A 14958-nucleotide genomic window follows, 5' to 3' on the forward strand; every position below is an offset into this window, starting at 1 on the left:
CACTAAAGAGGCGAATCTGCTTCAGACTCAGTCTGGTGATCCGACGCTGGACCATCGAACAGGTGCGCAGGAGTCATTTCCTCTGTATTTAAACGTGCAGCTTCTTTGAGTAAACTGGACTCAGGTGTCTTCACCTTCACATCCAGCAGGTCACTCATGGAGGCTCCACCAAAAACATCAGTAATTTTTGTTTTTGGTGGAGCTTCATCCTGTGTGGTTTCTGAGCGCTGACCTGCTGAAGTTACAGTTGCAGCTTTCTTGTGAGAAGCATCTCCAAACATCTGGCCTCCTTTTCTCCACGGGCTGCTCCTCATGAACCTGGCTGTGAGGAGGAGACGGAGGTCACATTAGAGACGCTGTTGGGCTTCCTCCCTGCACAAGAAAGCCCAACAGCGTCTCTTCTTTCTGAGAAGACTGAGAAAGGCCCAGCTTCCACCACCGATCCTGACCACCTTCTATAGAGTTGTTTTATTATGTATGTTGTATTCTTGTACAGCACTTTGGTCAACGCTCCTGTTGTAATTAAATGTGCTATATAAATAATTAAACTATTAAACTATTAAACTATAGAGGAACTATCGAGAGCATCCTGAGCGACTGCATCACTGTCTGATTTGGGAACTGTGCCATATCGGACCGCAAAACCCTACAGCGGATAGTGGGAACAGCAGAGAAGGTCATCGGGGTCTCTCTCCCCTCAATTGAGGACATCTATACCACACGCTGCATTCGCAAACCCACCAGCATTGTGGCTGATCGGACACACCCCTCTCACACACTCTTCACACTCCTGCCATCTGGAAAAAGGTACCGAAGCATTCGGGCACACACATCCAGACTGTGCAACAGCTTTATTTCCACAAGCCATCCGTCTCCTCAGCAAAAAGGGACTGGACTGATAAACACACACACACACACACACACACACACACACACACCTTAACTCAACTACCCCAAAACATTGAGACTGGACTGACTAATCAACACAAGCGCAAACACACTGACCTACACCACCAATCTATCGCACACACCAACCTGTAAATGTTCTGTTGCACAATATTATTACTGGACTTTTTTGCACTAACTTCTTTTCTTCCTAATTTCTGCTGCTACACTAAGGAATGCTTACTGTTCCTCCACTACCTCAACTCATCATCACAAAACCTTATTATTATGTTACGTTGTGTTTTTCTATCATTCTGTCACTTTGCTGCTCTTGTTTGCACATTTGCACGTGCACTTTGTTGTCTGCTGTCTGTTAACAAAAAATAAATAAATAGATAAAAAAGAAAATAAAAAAGTCTTCCTTAGATAGTTAGTTTTTGTTAATTTATGTTGTAATTTATGTTAGGTCAGTCTGTCTTGTCTCTGCTAGCCAGCTAACTAGGCCTCTTAGTTAGCTAGTTTAGTGTTTTCTGTTAATTTATGTTGTAAATTTATGTTGCATGTAGCACCTTGGTCCTGGAGGAACGTTGTTTCGCTTCACTGTGTACTAACTGTATATGGTTGAAGTGACAATAAAGCCAACTTGACTTGATTAATGATATAAAATAAGCTTATTACAGCACTACGAGTGGCAGAGCTCTCTGAAGAGGATTCATAGACACAGTCTGCACCTGACTGCATAATCTGAATTTACTTATTTGTCTAAGACCAAATGGAGCTCAGCATCGCTAAGCATCAGCATCATAACACGTGTGCATGTGTCGCAGGAGCGCGTCTGTACAAGCTGAAGATTCGTGTTTGTGGGATTTTCAAAATAAAAGTCATTCAGGTTGGTAGATAAACGCATGTTTTAAATTTTAAAGCTGGACCTTTTTTCTCTATCCTCCACTGAATGTTCACATGTTCCTACATTGAAGACAGAGAATGACTCTAAACATGATCTGCCTTTAATGGCTTTGAACCAGAGTCCATTTAAAAAAATGAACATTTTATTTGTGTTGACTTTTCCTCCCACCGCTCACGCTGCTGTGCATTGATCTCGGTACGTTCTGCTTTCCATGGTCTTAGTTTCTTTTGAGTAAAAGAGCTGCGATGACGTCCATAGCACTTGTGTTCCTTATCTGTGCTCTGATCTGAAACCTGAAGTTGGGCTGCAGAATTTCTCTGGAGGAAACCAGCTTGCCGTATCAAGACACAACACACATCCTGTCCTGGAGGAGGAGGAGGAGGGGGAGGCACTGTGTGGTCGAGGGTGAGGCTGGCAGTGTGACTGAAGGAGAACCAGAGATAAAGGAGGACAGAAAGCGGGAGTGACAAACAAGAAGAGGAGAAACTGGAAAGAGCGAGAAAAAGGAGGAAAGAACAGAGAGAAGAGGAGCAGGAGGGAGGAGGAAGGAGGAGAAACCGACTGGACTGGTGAGGAGGACAAGTTAGAAAGTGTAAAATAAACAGACGTGATTATTGATTTGAATAGAATAAAAACAGAAGAAAATCCAATGCTGAAGCTGAGAACTTTTATTTGTTTAAAAATCTGCTCAGGACATTTAACAAAGACGACAAAAGTTACTCTGCCAGGATCAGCTGTAAAAAGAGTTTTTCTGCAGATTCAGGTCTTTCAGCGTCTCTCAGGACAAACTGCTCTAAAGGTACTTTTTGTAATTACCCCTTCGGTCAAATGTAACTCAGATATTCACCAGTGGGGGGGGGGGGGGGGGGGGGGGGGGCAGTGTTCACCGAAAAACTGTGAAGCGCTGATTTAATGTGTGTCAACGAAAAGCTGCTTCAGTCGTCGTCTGCTGTAACATTCGGAAGAATCTCTGCACACCAGGAGCAAAGCTGCAAATGAGCCACTGTTAATGATCAATTCGCACGGCAGTTAGAGGTTCAGCCCGAGTGAAAGCTGGGATCAGACTGAGTTTAGGTCAGGTTTAGACAGAGTCTAGATTGGGTTAAGTTCAGCTTAGGTTAGCTTTAGAGTAGGTCAAATCCTGTCTATGACTATGTTAATTTAAAAATAACAAACTGATTTTCTGATCTCTGGACATAGTGACACCATCACCAGAGGGGTGGAGCTAGAGGATATGGCGTTTCAGCTCTGCAGCTGTTGGACTTTGCATCTTTGCATCTTTGTCTTCCTGCTAAGAAATATTTCCTCTGCCCAGTCTTCACAATACACCCTGAACCACAACAAACTCAGCTTCAACAATGCCGCTAAGAAGTGTCCCGGCAGCAGTGTCCTCACCACTATTGCCACCCAACAGGAAGTGGATGAAATCCTCAAGCTCATCTTCAAATCAGAGCCGTTTCAAAACGAGTTCACCTTCTGGGTCGGGCTGAGAATCACCAGCTCAGAGTGTATAGACAGGTCCAAGCCACTGAGGGGATTCAAGTGGTTAGAGAACAACAGCGAGGAGTCAGAGGTGAGCCAATGGGCGGAGGACCCAGAACATACCTGTACCACAGACCGGTGTGCGGCGCTGAAGGGACAGTTTGATGGGTCGAATGTGACCTGGGGTCTGATTCCTTTAAACTGCCATAAGGACAAAAACGCTTTTATCTGCAAAGTGAAGGATGGGGACACCACCATCAAGCTAGGATCAGAACCACCTCCACCTGAGGACACACCTATAAAACCATCAAAACCAAAGCGTGAACCTGGATTTATTAATGACTCTCATTCCGCAGAGCTGCGTTCATGCCAGCGCCCCTCTATCCCCGAGGCTCGCTCACTCAAAATGCTCTCGGGTAACATGAAGATCCAGGTGCAGTGCTGGTCCTCCATTAGCTTTGACCTGGTCTGCTCAGGAGAACCCACCGTGTGGCGATTGGAGAACGGAGCCCTGGCCAACATCACTGCCATCAAAATAGAGTGTGCCAATGCCACACAGAAAGAGGAAGACTCTGTGTTGTGGTCGACCATCCTGCTCCCTGTGCTGATAGCCACGGGGGTGCTGGTCTTTCTGCTGGTGGTCATCGCGGTGACGGTGAAATGCTGCCTGAACAGGCGGTCAAAGAAACGGGCCATAAAGAAGGCGGAGAAGATGGAGATGAAAAGCAAAAACAGGAAAGATTCCTTCTCATTGGCCTAAACAGCCTAATTGACCAATGAGAAGCCAGTGATACGAGGGAACAGAGCTGTGATTGGCTGTGTTTAGTTACAAAATTGTTGATTGTTTTTCAATTATTGGACATTTTGAAGGCTTTTACCTGTCTGTGGACTTAGGCTCAAAATAACCCCTGACCTCTGTCACAAACTGTTCACAGGTAGATGTTCTTGAATTCATTATTGGTTAATTTAGAAAAGATCAATAAATTAAGAACTGAGTTAACATCTGATCAGTTTTATCTAAATGACCCAATAAAATTCACTCATTCTGCCTAGTAGCAGAACAAATAGTTTAAATACTTTTAAATTCATTTTACTGCTCATTTAAATTCACCTGTTTAAATATTCTTCTTTATTTAAGGACAGAATATACTTAATCTTCATTTCACTTCACTGTAAATGTTTAAAGAAAAAGGTAATTTCACTGCTGAATGACATGGAAGTTAAGTTTACTTTGAAAAACTGATGGTTTGGCTCAATCTGCTGATTTCCTGTTTTTGAGTAATCTTTGAATGAAACAGAACTTTATTAAACTTTGTTACCTGATGATGCTGGACTTTTACATGTTCATCAATAAGTTTTTTTAAAATGTTTTACAAAAACAAAAATTTCAGTCTTCCACTTCCCAAAACGTCCCAAAGGTATGTGGACACCAGCATCTATGATCCTATAGTATCACAGCTGTCCACATATTTTAGTGTCTGTGAAGGTTCTCGGTCATCCAGGTCATCGTAATCTAAGGAGCTCTGAAAAAAAGCATCTTTCTTTTAGATTTCTTTAAGTGTCTTTGAAGACGTTTCATCTGAGAAGCTTTTTCAGTTCTAAGAGCAACTCCCATAGGGCTTAAATCTGGGACTGTCCACCAGTTGCTCTCAGAACTGAAGAAGCTTCTCAGATGAAACGTCTTCAAGAAACTTGCTGTCTCTTTTTAATCAGGATGTGGCCCAAATTATTGGGACATCTGCTGGGATAACTCCAGATCTCTGGAGAGAGGTTAACAGCAAAGTACACAAGGTCTAAAGTGAATCATAATTACGATGTTTAGCTGTTTCTGGTACAGGAAAGCATCCCTGTGCATCATTATAGGCATAAGTTTGTGGACACCCGAAGGCCAACCTATTGCTGCTGCAATGATGGAAACAGTGAGCTGTCCACATACTTTTGGCCACATGTACCGGGGTTTCTGCAGGACAGCAAGCAGCCACTTTGTGTTTACAAACTGCTTTTCCTGTTTCCTGAAGAACAGCAAAGTTCAGACAGGAAACTGCCCCCACCCCTGACCCAGGGGGAGGTCATGTGACTGATGATCTGATTAATCACGCCTGTGAACAGGAGCTCTGATTTCAGCCCTAAACCTAGTTTGTTTCTGTTTAAAAAGACACAAACGGATCATTTAGTTCAGTCGGTGCAACCAATCAACACATCTGTCGTCCCCTTCAGTAATCAAGTGCATCATGGGAAGTCTGTGTCAATGTTGTTTTACTCGGCTTCTCATCACAAGCCCAGAAACGGCTCGTCAGCAGAGACGAACAGTTCCACTCTATTTCAGATATTTAGATCAGCGCGCGCGCACACACACACACACACACACACACACACACTGGGGGTTGATTGTTGTTATGGTGACTCAGATGCTTCCTGTTTCCTGGAGGAAGTGTATGAAGAATGTCAGGAAGCCAGAGGATGTGGAGGCCGGGGCCATGAGTAATGGACTGCTGTTGTCATAGTAACAGTATGTGAGAGCGTGAGTTGAACTCCGGTCCAGTGTTTAGAAACTTTTATTTTGGAGGGCTTTGTTTTACCACCTGCTCCTGATTGGCTGCTGTGAAACTGAGGCACACCTGCGTGCGGCACAGCGGCGTTAGGCCTGAAGTTTGAACCTGAAGTCCTGCGCACCTCACACAGTCTTGTTGTAATCTTGGTTGGTAGTTTGATTCCAAGACTCGGTCCTGCTGCTTCTGCTAACCCCAGCCCTTCATCAGAGATCACAGGTGCTTTTCTCACGCTACAACCTTTCATTGCACTGTTTTGCAGATCTATCTGCCTTTAAAAGCAGGGACAGACCAACTTCAGCTATTATTACGCTGCCTGGATGTCTTTAAATGTTTTAAAATTAAATGAAAACAAAACAGAAGTTGTCATTTTTGGTAACTTCGTTAATAATCACAGTGACAGTGCTCCGGGCCCATTATCCTGCTACTGTAAGACAAATGTTAGAAACCTTGGTGTGCACGTCGATGGTTCCTTCAAACTGTGTAGTCAGGTGAGTGCAGCAGTCCAATCCAGCATTATTCATCGAAGACAGCTGGCCAAGGTTAAGCCACACCTTCCAGCCAATGTCTTTGAACATGTTATTCGTCTCTTCATTACGTGCAGACTGGACTACCGCAATTCTTTGGTTTGGACCAGGGCCCTATTTCAGGAAGCCGGTTTAGAAAACTCAGAGTGAAAAACGATACTCAGGGTTGAGTAACCCCGAACTGTCCAACTCGGAATATTCGGTTTCAGAAAGGCTGATAACAATTAGTTCAATCAACGTGGAGTTGCTTTAACCCCAAGTTAAGCGCGCGCACGAGGATACATAAAGCCCTGATTAGTGGAGCACAGATTAAGCAAGTCACCATGGAGACGGAGGGAAAGAAGGCGCGGTCAATGTATTTTACAGCGCTTGAGGCCGAAATTCTGATGGCAGTATAGGGCTTTGGAGCGTGATGTCACGGGGGTGGGCGATAACATGCAAATTTTGCGGAAAAAAAGTAACAGCCTCAGCTGCAAAAGAAAGGGAGCATGCATGGCAAAACATGGCCGACAGAGTCAATGCATGAGTGTTAATTTAAACATTGATCTAGGGATTTCCACCCATTTAACACGTTATTTTATTATATTTTATTTTATTTTTTATTTCATACATTTGATTTTGTGATGTGATTTGAGCGCAGGTGCAACCCAACAGGCCCCAAACGTTCCTGGCAGCAAGTAAAAATGAAATATAAAAATATAGTCCAAACAGGTAAGGTGTAATTGTATTATGAGCCATAGTGCTTGGTCTGTTTGTCCTATGTAAATCAATTGCTGTTAGAGGCTACATTAATTTCCCCTCTGTAAGCACTTATTGAAATTATCTGAGCACATTACAAGTACATATTTGCTTACTCTGTATGCTCAAATGTGACCCGTTATAGCCAACAGAAAAAAAGCGGAGGCCTGAAAAACAGGTGGGGGTCCTCCACCACCACCACTCACAGAGGCTGAGCAGTTGGCTTCCACATTTGTGATAATGTTGGCAGCATCACATATGATCTTCACAGTGCAGAGAACACAAATTAGCATCCATTACTATAATGAAATAATTTGTTAGTTTGAAATGCTACAGGGAACTATGTACCTGTACATTAATGCTGTGGAAAGACTTCCTGTTCACATAGTCTCCTTCATTTACTGAAGGAGCAATGATTGGAATGTGATTGCCATCTATACAGCCAATCACACCTGGGAACCGTGGGAATAAATGAATTAAGTTTCGTTCATCCTGATACCTGCAATTTTGTGGCATCCCTCTTTGATAAATCTTGTGGGTCTATGACCGGGGAAAACCACAAACGAGTACAGGAGACGTTTCAGTGCAACTGTAACATTCCTGACTGCCCGACAGACGGTAGCCTTGGAAACGTGCTCAGCGTCATCAATATTATACAGAAAGCTCCCGTTTGCAAAAAACCGAAGTGCAATACAAATAATATGTACAGAACTGAGAGAATGTCGGCGATGTGTCACATGAGCAATATTAGGCCTGAGGATGTTATTCAAAGAAATTATAGATTGTGCTGAAAAACGGTAACGTTCACACAGAAAATCATCAGGAAATGATAAAATGTCCAAACGCGCTCTAATCACTCTCTCCCGGCGGAAAGCTCTGCGGAGAATTTGGGCTTCAACATCTACTGGCTCTTCAAGGAAGGGACACGCCATGTCTGACACTTCCTACAGTCTGGTTTCCGACAAAGAGGCGGAGAAAGTTAGGGTTAGTTGAAGTAAACCTGCTAGGGGGCAGGTTAGCTTCACGGAGTGTGTTGTCATAGTAACTCGCTCAGAATTAATCTAAACTCGCTTTGTGAAACCGAAAACCCAGAGTTTTCGTTAACTCAGGGTATACTTACTCAGATTTTGCTCTAAACCGGCTTCCTGAAATAGGGCCCAGGCCTCCTTCTGTCGTCTACAGCTCGTCCAAAATGCAGCTGCTAACTGGAGCACGTAACTGCAGTTTTAGCCTCTACACTGGCTCCCTGTTTCTCACAGGATCCAATTTAAACTCTTACTTTTGTTTTTAAGGCACTTACCAGCCGAGCCGCCTCTCACTCGTCTGAGCTCCTGTTTATTTATGCTCCAGAGTTCAAAACAAATGCTATTCATTCCACGGACCAAACCTCAGTCTCGTGGTGACAGAGCCTTCTGTGTGGCAGGTCCCACACTTTGGAATAATCTTTATGGGATCAGATCTGCACAAACTCTGAGAGTTTAAATCATTACTAAAGACACATGTTTATGCTCTGCCTTTTAACACACTTTGACCTAAATATTTTGGTTTTGACAGCCTTGGTTGTTATTTTAGTTGTTTTTATTGACTTATTTCATCTACTTGTTTGTTTTTTCTATATTTTACTACATCATTGTTTTATTTTTTTGGTGGCATTTTACACTTTGAAGCACTTTGTGCAACATGGACTGTTTGGAAATGTGTTGTATAAATAAACTTGTCCTTGACCTGTACCTTTAATGAATGTCCATCTATTTGTGTAGAAACTGTCACGGCTGGCGGAATGAGCCGTGTGGTGTGGAGGAAAGGGAGGACCCAAAATGCAGCAGTGACTGATGATACGAGTGATGTTTATTTACAAAGTGACAATGGCAGAAACAGGCAGTGAGGCATGACAAAACGACTGAAGAAACCTAAACTGGGAGAACTAAATGACAAACCTGAGACCATACAAAAGGGGTGCGGGGCAGAGAGACGCAGAGACAGGAACACCATAGAACGCAGACGAGCCGACAACTATATACACACACACACACACACACACACACACACACACGGTAATCGGGTAATCGCACACAGGAGGGAAGAACAGCTGATCTGAATACACATGATGACTGGAGGACACAAGCTGAACACAATGACAGACACAGACTTTCAGAACAAAACAGGAAATCTAGAACCCGAACCGGACACAAGGGGGGAGGACACAGAATAACTAGAACAGAGGGAAATAATCACAAAACACAAAACGCTGGGTCAACGACCCAGGACCATGACAGTACCCCCCCTCCAAGGGCTGGCTCCAGACAGCCCAAAACAAAAACAGACGACCAACCCAGGGCGGGCGGCGGGGGCCCAGGACGGAGGGAACAAAACAAGCTCCAGCGAACCGAGAGAATTGTCCAAAACAAAACCACACATGCTGGAGCACGAGAACAAAACACAGTTCAGGAGGCCGGCCCGGAGGCTGACAACTCAGAAGTCCAGGACAGTTCATCTTCTGAGGCCGGCCACGTCGGCGACGTAGATCCATAAGCCGACCGAGCGGAAGGCAGCGGTGGCGGAGTGGAGGCAGTTCAGGGGGCCGACCGTGCACACGGCAGCGGCGGCGACGGGGAAACCGTTCAGGCGGCCGACCGTGCGGACAGCAATGGCGGCGATGACACAAGTCTGGAGGCCGACCGCGCGGAAGGCAGCGGCGGCGTCTAGGAGGTCGTCCATATTGACGATGACGCTCCACCAGCGGCCTGGTAGATGACCGCCGATGTCGAGGCGGCAGTTCGGGACCCGAAGGTGGCGTGGCCGTCGCAGCACCAGACGAGACCGAAGCAGAGGCCGGTCCAGGCGCGGCTGAAGCTGAAGCGGAGGCCGGTCCAGGCGAGGCTGAAGCTGAAGCGGAGGCCGGTCCAGGCGCGGCTGAAGCTGAAGCGGAGGCCGGTCCAGGCGAGGCAGATGACGATGCTGCAGCCGGGCCAGGCGAGGCAGATGACGATGCTGCAGCCGGGCGAGGATGAAGGCTCGGAGGCTGCAGCTGGCGAGGACGATGAGGCTGCAGCAGGCGACGGCGTGGAAGCCGGAGACTGTAGCGCTGCAGGCGTGGATGAAGCTGCTGCTGCCCGTGGCGTGGATGAAGCTGCAGCTGGCGAGGATGATGAGGCTGCAGCTGGCAGCTGGACGGGCTCCTCGGGCCCTCCAGCTGACGAGGCAGGAGGCTGGCTAGGTTCTCCTGAACCTCCAGCTGACGAGGCAGGAGGCTGGACGGGCTCCTCGGGCCCCCCAGCAGGCGAAGCAGGAGGCTGGACGGGCTCCTCGGGCCCCCCAGCGAAAACAGTCTCTGGACCAGTGGGCACCGGGGCCCCTGGAACACACAGGTCAGAACCAGTAGGCGCACGGGCCTCTGGCAGGCACAGTTCAGAACCAGCAGGCGCACGGGCCTCTGGCAAGCACAGTTCAGAACCAGCAGGCGCACGGGCCTCTGGCAGGCACAGTTCAGAACCAGCAGGCACACGGGCCTCTGGCAAACACAAGGCAGACTGCAGCTGCACAGAGCATTGACCCAGCTCGGGCAGCGACAGCCGGATACAGTCCTCAGCTGGCTTCTTAATCTCCAGGGGTCCAGAGTCGGCCGGGAGCTGGGACCCAGCCTCTGGGGAGGCCCTGGAGTGTGTCACAGTCTCTGGGCTGGCCAGCTTTTGAGGACTGATTACAATATTATGTGGTGTGTCTCTCTGCTTGACATGAACAGGTGAAAAATAGTTCTTTCCGGGTTGGATGGACTTAACTTGTTGTGCAGGAGGAGTTGGTGACAACGATGGCTGAATAGGTGATAATAAGGCGGATGAGTCTCTTGTCAACTGAGCTATTGACTGAGCTATGGATTGTAACCAAGTGTCTAATAGGTCTGGCTGTGACTGTAATGGGGGTGACGGTTGAGTGGCTAACTGAGCTAGTGGCTGCTGGGCAGCTAACTGAGCTACCGGCAGGGCAGCCGACTCAAAAAACACAGCCCCGGAATAAACAGACACACAGTCCAAAACAGAAAAAGGGTCCTTTTCACTCACCACAGCTGGCAGTTCCAAAGTCCTAGTCTTCGGCTGTGGGGTGATGCGCCGACGGCGCGATCGTCGCTTCCTCCCGGGCAAAACCTCCGGCGGGCCGGGCAAAATCTTCGCCGCCGGGCTGAGTTGGGAAGCGGTAGCGGCTGGTGGGTGAAGGTGCAGTTCGTTGAGTATGAAGTCCTGTGCGAGCGGGTGAAGAGAGTCCAGCAGCCAGGAGTGAGCAGAGATGAGCTGCTGTAGCCTGGCTTCCCCCTCATGCTCGAGCCATAGGTTAACCAACCTGGAAACAGAGCCAATTAGTTCCTCCCGAAGCTCCTCGGGAGGTGCGGATGCCGCTGGGTCCATGTTTGGTCGGCTCGTACTGTCACGGCTGGCGGAATGAGCCGTGTGGTGTGGAGGAAAGGGAGGACCCAAAATGCAGCAGTGACTGATGATACGAGTGATGTTTATTTACAAAGTAGGGCTGGGTATCGTCACTGATTTCTAGAATCGATTCAATTCCGATTCACAAGGTCCCGAATCGATTCGATCCACGATTCGATTTAATTCGATTCGATTTAAATCTGGGAAATTTTGACAGTCAGAAATATAATTCAGATCAGTACATTTACATATTTTTGTATCAATAAAAAGGAAGCTGACACACGCAAGACTTTATCAAAGGTGTAAGCATCACAGCAGATGCCTTTGTGTCAAAGCAGCTGAAGATAAAACACAGAAAAACATGAAGGTGATTTTCCTGGCCTGGGATTTTATAAAAATATTCTGCAGTACATCAAAAACGAAAGAAAACCATTAATCAACATATGAACATTACCTCTGACGTTACAGCGGTTTTATTAGAGACACGGTTAAGCGTTTTGCATTTTGAATAATTTTAAAAAGTTTAAATTTGTTCAGTATTGAACAGCAGAAATGAGGTTCTCTTTTCGGAAGAATGTAAAAGGGAAAAAAAACAGCGGCCGACAGCGCTGTAAGCAACAGTAGACTTGTGCGTAACAAGCAAGCGAATAATGAAGAAAGGGAAACTGTTCGAGAGAGAGAGAGCTGTGCATCGTGTTGGAAGCAAAACAGTAAAAGTCAGAGTGAATTCATGACAATGTTTATGTGAAGCTTCTTTTGCTGCTGGTTCGTCAATATTGTTTGGAGAGACATCAAACCAACAGCTTTAGAATCAGCGCATAAAGGGCGTGAACACAAAGCGCGGACCCGCCGACAGATCAGAATCAGCGAGCTGTCGGCTTTCAGCCCGGACCGTGAGAAAGGCGACATCTAACTGATTCTGATCCGCAGGTCGCGCTGTCTGTTTAAGTCTATGTGCAGAATCCGTGTACCTGCTCTCATTTACTGTCTTAACTGTTTGGTGGTTCTTGAAATTTTGTGATCTTTCACCAGAGATTCTGGCATTTCGGGCAAAATAAATTTATATTAAAAAATCGATTCAGGATTTTAATGAATCGATTTTACGTTATCCAAGCCAGAATCGATTTTAATCGATGAATCGATTATAAAAACCCACCCCTATTACAAAGTGACAATGGCAGAAACAGGCAGTGAGGCATGACAAAACGACTGAAGAAACCTAAACTGGGAGAACTAAATGACAAACCTGAGACCATACAAAAGGGGTGCGGGGCAGAGAGACGCAGAGACAGGAACACCATAGAACGCAGACGAGCCGACAACGAACACAGACCGACACCCACTATATACACACACACACACAAGGTAATCGGGTAATCGCACACAGGAGGGAAGAACAGCTGATCTGAATACACATGATGACTGGAGGACACAAGCTGAACACAATGACAACAGACACAGACTTTCAGAACAAAACAGGAAATCTAGAACCCGAACCGGACACAAGGGGGGAGGACACAGAATAACTAGAACAGAGGGAAATAATCACAAAACACAAAACGCTGGGTCAACGACCCAGGACCATGACAGAAACAGAGTAGAAATATTCTTTATTGTCCCTCATTGGGGAAATTGGCATGTTGTGAAGCGCTCCGACTGTTCCGGGAGAGCAGAAAAGTCCATTTACACAGAAGGAACGAATAAAGAACGAGAACGAACTGGGCAAACTTACAACATGAAAAAATGAATACTTATGAATAGCTTAGTCTGGGCCAAAGAAATGTGAAGCTTTTCTAAAGCGCTTAAAAGCAACAATAACTACTTACAGAAAATGGAAAAACTGCAAATACCAGCAGGATGTAAACAACTTATTGTGTTTGATGGTTATAAAGTCTAACAGGTACTGAGAGGAAGGACCTGCAGCGTGAGCGTCAGGCGTGGGGTGGAGACACTGCCCGACCCCCTGCACTGGGTTGACGGGGCATCCAAGGACAGAGCCGGCCTTCTTATCCAACCGCTTCCTCTCAGCTGTAGACGAGCTGCTGTTCCAACAGACAACACCACGAAGGTAAAAAAAAAAAAAAAAAAGGTCTTCAGGAGCGCCCACTGCAGTCCAAAGATCTCAGTATCCTCAGCAGGTAGAGTCCACTCAACACTTCCTGTAACGAGCATCAGTGTTTTACTCCAGTCCAGTTTGTTGTTCAGGTGAACACCCAGGTACTTATTAGAGTCCACTATCTCAGTGTCAGTTCCCGGGATGTTCCCCGGTGTGGGTGTGGTGGGTGTGCAGAAATCCACCGTCACTAATAAAGCACATTATCAAACAAACAGGCTCGTTATAAAAAGCTTCTGGTGATCTATGAAGTGAACAGCTGATAAATGTTAAAGTCATATAGCTGCTTGCTAACACAAACATGCAATCAGCCAATCGCAGAGCAGCAGCTCAGTGTCACTCCTGTAAGAACAGGAACTGAGGCTGAGGTTCACACAGGCTGTGTCCCAATCCAGCGACCGCACGCTTGAAGTACACGCACTTCGTGGACTACGTACGGCGCGTACTACGAAGTGCGGAAGTGAGAGGCTTGTGAAATGGGTCTGGCCTGCGTCGCGCTACTCAGGTTGCCTAGCAACCATGATACTAACAGCTGGAAACGTTTCATACAGCTTTGTGTGACAGAAATGAAGGAGAACAAAATGTTTTGTTGTTCGTTCATTTTTTTTATGACATCACTTTGATTAGTTGAGTATCTGAGGCTGAGACCACAGGACTGTGAAACATGATAGTTGGGCTTCATTTCTGTACTGAACAGTCATTTAAGATTAGTTAGTAAATAACAATTAGCTAATGTTGTTCATGAGACTAAAATCATCTCACTGTGGTAATGTAAATATAATATGGCCAATATTATAGTTATTGTCAGATTATTATGATATATTACAGCAGTGAACATGAACTCTGTGCCAAATACTGAGCTTCAGTAAAGATTCAAGTTGCAGCTATTTATATTTCCTGTCACCTTAAATCTTCACTCAAAGACACTCAAGTATCTTTGACAGTGTATCTATAGATGTATTATATATAAGAGACAAATGTCGTTCCTTCAGTATGCTGGCATTACTGAATTTGGCTCAATGCTTACATATATGTGTAAAAAGAAAATGTACGAGCTGTGGTAACTGTGTCTGATAGAATGAAGAGTAGACTGATATATGAAATATTCCTTTATTGGGTGAGAAAATCAGACCATGTCATAACTGCTTTAAGTCATACAGAATAGATATCAGAGCCTTAAACAGGCTGACTTCTGCTAAATGGGTCAAACTGGGCAGAAAGTATCCGAACACATAACATCCTTATAGAATGTGATGTAACACTATAGATCAACTTACCTCAGAATATATAAAGCATATAAACAATTACAGCAATATGTATGTGAGGACTCAGGGCTGTG

General features: G+C 45.7%; 1 protein-coding gene across 2 annotated transcripts; it reads left to right on the forward strand.

Annotated features, from left to right (window-relative positions):
* Positions 1–2192: 2192 nt before the first annotated feature.
* On the forward strand, positions 2193–4864 carry clec14a (C-type lectin domain containing 14A). 2 transcript variants are annotated; one of them, XM_080870163.1, is made up of 3 exons: positions 2193–2361; positions 2485–2591; positions 2993–4864. In XM_080870163.1, exon 3 carries the CDS (start codon positions 3027–3029, stop codon positions 4032–4034), a length of 1008 nt encoding a protein of 335 aa, XP_080726289.1. In that variant the 5' UTR covers positions 2193–2361; positions 2485–2591; positions 2993–3026; the 3' UTR covers positions 4035–4864. The 2 variants fall into 2 exon arrangements, with proteins under 2 accessions (XP_080726289.1, XP_080726288.1); XM_080870162.1 differs by lacking the exon at positions 2485–2591 and having other exon boundaries at positions 2196–2361; positions 2993–4861.
* Positions 4865–14958: the final 10094 nt, after the last annotated feature.

The sequence above is a fragment of the Rhamphochromis sp. 'chilingali' genome (assembly GCF_963969265.1).
Source record: "Rhamphochromis sp. 'chilingali' genome assembly, chromosome: 21".
Lineage (NCBI taxonomy): Eukaryota > Metazoa > Chordata > Actinopteri > Cichliformes > Cichlidae > Rhamphochromis > Rhamphochromis sp. 'chilingali'.

Bases quoted from the DNA above. Each gene is read 5' to 3' on its own strand.
- clec14a (XM_080870163.1), top strand. From the start codon at position 3,027: ATGGCGTTTCAGCTCTGCAGCTGTTGGACTTTGCATCTTTGCATCTTT.